At 34.2% G+C, this 6,026-nt stretch overlaps 1 protein-coding gene across 1 annotated transcript; it reads right to left on the bottom strand.

Annotated features, from left to right (window-relative positions):
- Positions 1–486: 486 nt before the first annotated feature.
- On the bottom strand, positions 487–5,053 carry PHF1 (phosphate transporter traffic facilitator1). Its single transcript, XM_078324686.1, has 10 exons — positions 4,681–5,053; positions 3,850–3,944; positions 3,323–3,455; positions 3,136–3,227; positions 2,794–2,893; positions 2,478–2,550; positions 1,986–2,109; positions 1,335–1,454; positions 1,146–1,216; positions 487–805 (listed from the first exon to the last, which is right to left on the bottom strand). The coding sequence occupies exons 1-10, from the start codon at positions 4,882–4,884 to the stop codon at positions 603–605; spliced, it is 1,215 nt and encodes a 404-aa protein (XP_078180812.1). The 5' UTR covers positions 4,885–5,053; the 3' UTR covers positions 487–602.
- Positions 5,054–6,026: the final 973 nt, after the last annotated feature.

The following is a 6,026-nucleotide window of genomic DNA, read 5'->3' as shown; positions in this document are numbered from 1 at the left end:
TGAACACCCCCAATCTGAGGATGCTACATCTGGATTCTCCTCTCTAACATTTAATTTTAGTACTGCTTTACAATCTTGGATTTTCCTCCCTATCTTTTGGGAAAAAAAAAATGCAATTTGCACAAGTATTATCTCAGCTAGCTTTTTAAAACTAAGTGTACAAATTTATTAGCCTCGCAAAGGGTAGCAATCTTCCCGAATTAACTAATCAACATCAATGTAAACTTTTGCTTGACAATTGTAAAGCTAGATTGACCTTAGTGGTGTTAAATGGAGACAAATATAAACACCAGCTATGGAATTTTTGTCGCATACATAGAATAAAACCCGACTAGTACAATACAAACTACAAAGCATCTATGCCTTGCAGATACCAGAACATGACAGTATCTTACAAATAGGAAGACTGCTCTCACATCTAGTCTTTTTTACAAAGAAAATTGGGTCCATGAAAAAAAAAATTGCAAATCCTCTCCATCAGTTCTGTTAGCAAATCAAATAATTTATCAACCTTGAAAACACCAAGTAATGAGTTGTACAACTTGAGAATAATCAAAATAAAACTCCAGGATTGCAAATAAGAGAACAAAAAAAGATTTCGACTATAACTCATCAAAAAACTCAGAGTCATCAACAAACATGGATTCTGAGTTTTGACGTTGTGAATGCTCTTGTAGCTTCCAAACTGGCAGCTGATCTTTCCCCATTGGAAAATTCCAAAAAGAATCTGAGTTTCTGTAAAAAACATACATCAATAAGGCCGACACGAAGATGAGTCCCAGTAACACTAGCATGGCTTGCCACACTGCAAGAAATACAAAAGCAAGCAGATGTTAAATTATCTGATTAAAGATTATCGTATCTATGAACAATGTTTTTTGTCTGATTTGTAGTCGGTTTAGCTCTTTGCTTTTATTTAATAGTGGCACCATTCAAATAAAAAAGTTAAGCAAAATATTTAAAAAAAAATGAAACTAAGGCACAATCCAGATTCACTATAACAGCAGCATAGCATTCAGTTTCTTTCCTTGAAATAGCTTCCCGGATGCTCAATTTTCAATTTCATATCATGTTATGTTGGAGCAGAAAGAGTACATCATGGTTGGAACATACTGTGTGTGTGTGAGAGAGAAAGAGTAAAATACCTTTCCAATCTCCTGGCACAGTCAACTTGGTGACCACAGCACCCCATTTTTCTGAATTGGAGATTACAATTCTGCAGAGAAATGAATTGGGGATATTATAAAGAAATTACCTCACTATAAATAAACAAATTATATAGTTGCATGATGATTTGTAGTTGTTCTTTTCAAACAAGATTTGATATAGTCTACCTTTCTGTAGGACAGAAATGGATAGCAGATAGGGACGCACCGAGATGGACCTTTCTGCTCCAGTGAGCAACCTCCATCTTTTTTACATTTACCACACAGAAGTCACCATCATTGCTCCCTCTACATAAAAATAAATATAGGAATACCAAATGAATAAATAAATATAGGAAGGTAAATTACTGTTGACTGTTAGAGTAGAGACCGAGATCTTTCTTCTTTTCTCATTTTAAAAGAAAAACAGAACTGAAAAATACTGGTCATGATAGACAATACTAATCATTAATCAATAAATTTTATTTTTAAATAGAAGAGTAAAATACTGTACTTGTAAGTTTCAGTACCAGTGTATCAGTGACATTTAACTTGCATTACAGCATGTTATGGCCACAAATGATAAAGTGAAACATTGAGCAATAATGCTAGGTTGGCTGGAAACAGTTTGGGATGTGTTAGTATTTGGCATATCAACAGTGAGATCTTAAATCGGTGGAGTACTCCACTTTTATCAAAAAAAAAAAAAAAAAAACAGTGAGATATTAAATGACTTTAGTACAGTACAGAACTAAGCTTAAGCAATTACAGTGACTTTACTGAACATATGAGACACTACAAATATGAAGTAAAATTTTGAAAGAGGAAGTTAATACTTACAATGCAAGGTACTTTCCGTCCAAACTAACAGAAAGAACAGAAATAGGTTTTCTTAATAATCTTTTGAATCCGAGCCTCTTCCATGTTGCCATATCCCATACAACAGTCAACACATCCCCCCCTCCTTTTCATGCAAAACAATCAAATAAATCAAATTAGTTGGCTTAACAATTGCAAACAAACTACTGTTTTATATGGTTGTTACAATCGACCCAATCAAAGGTACTGAATTTCTCAAACAACCATAAAAAATTTCGTAAGTTTTGCGACGGACACCATACTGCTATTGACATGAAATCTATCAAATACCCAATAGAGAACTGAAACAAATGTTCATCAATATCTTGCATCCTTTTGTGCTATATCTAATATCCACTGGGTGGGGAACGATTGAATTTGTTTAAGTTGGTGCGTACAAATATAAATCTATAAAATTCAGGGGCTCTATTGCAATTTCCAGCCTTTAATGGATACTGGTTGCAGGAAGCTTACTTTTCTCTACTGTGCAAAACAAGAAAGGCTTCATGCCATCCCTTGAAAAGCGGCAACACTGAATTTTCTCCTCCTACAAGGTTTGGAAAGAAAATTACACACTTAGCATCTGATAAGTTATGATAAGTACAAAGATGAGAACGCCATGAGACAAAATAGTAACTGTTGCCAACTGGTAACTAGTAGATTCAGTACCAAGTACCAACCGCACAAGGTGCATCAAATAAACCCCTCTTCCCCTCCCCACAACAAAGACAAATAGTAATTGTTTGCCATTACCAAAGGGGAAATAAGAAAATAGAAAAGCTGAATATACCGCAGATCGATCCAAATTCATCAATGGTGCACCATCAGTCAACTTCCAGAGTCTAGCCGAACCATCAATAGATGTTGACACTAAGAACTCTGAATCTAAGCTGTAGGAAAGCAAAGATAATAAAAACAAAAGCTTCTAAGTATGCTTATCATTCTTATTCTCAAATAAATCTCCTCAGAATAACTTCAATTCTTTTATTTAATTAATCTTATCATTCCAGTCTTCATGATGCTGTATCAAGATGAAGGGTTCATAACTACAAACAAAATCTAGTATACTTTTAATAAATAAAATAAGTATAAAAATGAAAATTGAGATGTAAAAGAGTTTTTCATATCTTACCTAATATCCATATCTTTGAAAGATTTATGTGCTTTAGGTTCATCTATGAGAATATCCTGACTAGGCCAATGAAGCACCCTGAGACGCCCATCCTACAAGATAAAAACCGTTACCTTTTGGTGCTCTAGAGTTGGTAGAGAATTGTACTAAGCAAATGAAGTAGCACTAAAATTTCTGAAAAAAGTACCTCGCCTCCTATAGCTAATTTGGATCCATCAGTACTGAAAGCCAAGCATTTCTGGTAACCAACAGATTCAAGTCGTGGTTCATCCTTAGCAATAAGTCGGTACTCAAATTCCTGATAAACCAACTTGTACAATCTGGAAATGTAGCAATCAAAAGAAAAAAAGAAGTAGATCAAAATGCAAGGTTAGAAGGAAGTAAAAGGAAGGTAATTTATTTCCAAAATGGTGATTCAAGCCGATTCAAACCAATGAACCACTAAAACTCAAAAAGGTTACATGGACTTGACTCATTTCTCATACTGCTACCTATAAAACGTCAAATATAATTTCAAAAGATGCATGAACGGAACAAACAAAATCTATTAAAAGCAGTTTCATATTTTAACTGGACAAGTATTTGTTTTGTACTGCTCAGATTGGTTCTTATGTGTTTACTCTATGTTTACCTGGGATCCCATAACTTACCAGACGTTCCAGTAACTCATTGGAATTTGAATCAAAAGCACTTTGTTGTAGTCTAAACACTTACTTGCATCCTTTAGTTGTGGCACAGATAAACTCATCCCCACTTGGATGCACCGCAAAACCAGTTGGATTGGCACCATCTTCCCGAATAACAAATTTCTAATAGCAAATGGAAAAATTAAAAAAAATTAAAAACAAAACAACATGTTAATCACAGAGATAAATTTAAAATTTTGTCAAATCCATTTCTACAGGAGTTAAGATCATTATTGTTATTTCATTTTGTTTATGTTGGTACCTTTTTCCAACCATGACCTGACATGCAGTATCAGTCCAGTATTTATTTTCAGGATGTATTCGTGTCACTTGAAATGTCTGGGTACAATCTGATACTTAAAACCATGTATCAGAATTATTTTTCCTTCTAGCTTTGGAGTTATGAAGTGGCAATTTGTGGGGCAGGTCATTCTATCAAGCCACATTCTAAATATCAAAAAGGCACATGTTGTCCTATGGATTATGGATATATAAACCATGAGTGACTACAAGTGCATCTACAGAGAAAATACCACATAATATGGTGCATATATGAAAATTTTCATCCATACATACCAACACTACCATCAATTAAGATTAATGAAAGCATTAATAAGATCAATAGAAGATTTTTTTAAGTAGAATTAAAATTTAACAGAATTTAAGTAAGCTGGAGTTGGTTTATGTATTTATTTATGTCAAAGTTTCCCGGAAAAGTTGCCAAGAAATTAACAACTTCCAATTAAAACCCCCATTTGCATTTCTCCTGTAAAAGATGATATAAATTCTCAAAATTTTCATGTAACATCAGAAAGACGGAGAGAGAGAGAGATAGAGTTGAAAGGAAAGAGTAAAGTACCCAGGGATCGGAGGAGAGAGAGGAGGTTTTGGGGTCAAAGGTGTAGAGCTCGAGCAACGCGGGGGTGATTGCGGTGGCGCTCCGCCCCATGACCACCAGCAGCTTGTTATCGCTGTTGTTCTTCCCCTCCTTCCTCCTAATCCATGCCGAGCACGCCACCTGCCCCACCGCCGTCGCCACCTGCGTCTCCTCTACTTTCGCCATTGATGCTCCTCCTCGGTTTGCCTTTTTTTATCTCGTTGCTTCTCTTTTGGCTGGAACTTGAGAGATCAACAGAGGAAGGACTAAGGAGGAGAGGGAAGAACTCAACTGAAATAGCTTCTTTCTCTCGCTTTGTCTGTTGCTTCGATTAAAATTGGCGCAAGATATTTGTGCGGGAGGAGTGGAAACAGCTGATATTTGGAAGTGCTGAGGCAAATTTTCAATTAGAGCCTTAGAAAATTACTTAATTACATATAGAGGACGTTACAAATATATTCAAAAGCAAGTACGCCACGCTTACTTATTGTAAATTTCACATACTATGTGGGTTATTAAAAAATTAAACAGAGGAACACGGTTCTAAAAACAGTTTTAGTTTAGATCATAATTATGCTAAAGTTCCACATATAGTTAATGTAAATTATATGAATTAGTCTATGTTACCGAATAGTTCTATTTATATTGATAGTGTAGAAAAATAAATTTATATTTCAGAATATTTTTTCTATTTTCTCAATGAGAAAAAACATTTCGATTGAAGGGTCTAAAATTTTCAAAGTTGCTAATTTTATAGAGAAATAAGACTAGAATGGAGATAAAATGCTTGTCTGATTATTTCAGTTTATTCCTATTAAATGTCTTTCATATCCAAAAATTTAGTATATTTTTTTTTTTTGATAATAGTGGTACAGGCCATATGTTTCATTAGAAACGGAATGTTTTAGTAGATACCATAGAAATATAAAATCTAGTTTCCTATCAAATTTAAATATGTAGATTGAGTTGAACAACTTGGATAAACCATTTAAATCTCAACAATCAAGATTTGTATATCTTTTAACTTTTAGAGGTATCTGTTCAGACAAAAAAATTAGTGGTAGATCACTAGAAAGTCCTAAGAGTAATTTTAATTTATGCCTTCGGGTACCAGATAAAATTTGAACTTGAAAGAAAATAGCTTTGTCGCTCATATTATTTTATTATTTATGTTAGATGGCACATACAATAGCAAAGAACTGTACAGAGAAAAAAAAGATAAAGATAATAATCAATCCTTTTAGGGGGTAAACAAAACTAATCAAGAGGAGACAGTGTGTCACGAAAGGACAAAAGGTATAATTCTTCGAAAGATACTGATGTTGCGT

The sequence above is a fragment of the Carex rostrata genome, chromosome 23 (genome assembly GCF_964058835.1).
Source record: "Carex rostrata chromosome 23, lpCarRost1.2, whole genome shotgun sequence".
NCBI lineage: Eukaryota > Viridiplantae > Streptophyta > Magnoliopsida > Poales > Cyperaceae > Carex > Carex rostrata.
Note: the sequence above shows the minus strand (reverse complement) of the source record. Positions and strands in the feature narration are given on the sequence as shown.

Coding starts and splice junctions, on each gene's coding strand:
- PHF1 (XM_078324686.1), bottom strand. CDS start 4,884: ATGGCGAAAGTAGAGGAGACGCAGGTGGCGACGGCGGTGGGGCAGGTG. Junction 3,228..3,322: donor AATTAGCTATAGGAGGCGAG/GTACTTTTTTCA, acceptor TTTATCTTGTAG/GATGGGCGTCTCAGGGTGCT. Junction 1,455..1,985: donor GACGGAAAGTACCTTGCATT/GTAAGTATTAAC, acceptor ATTTTTATGTAG/AGGGAGCAATGATGGTGACT.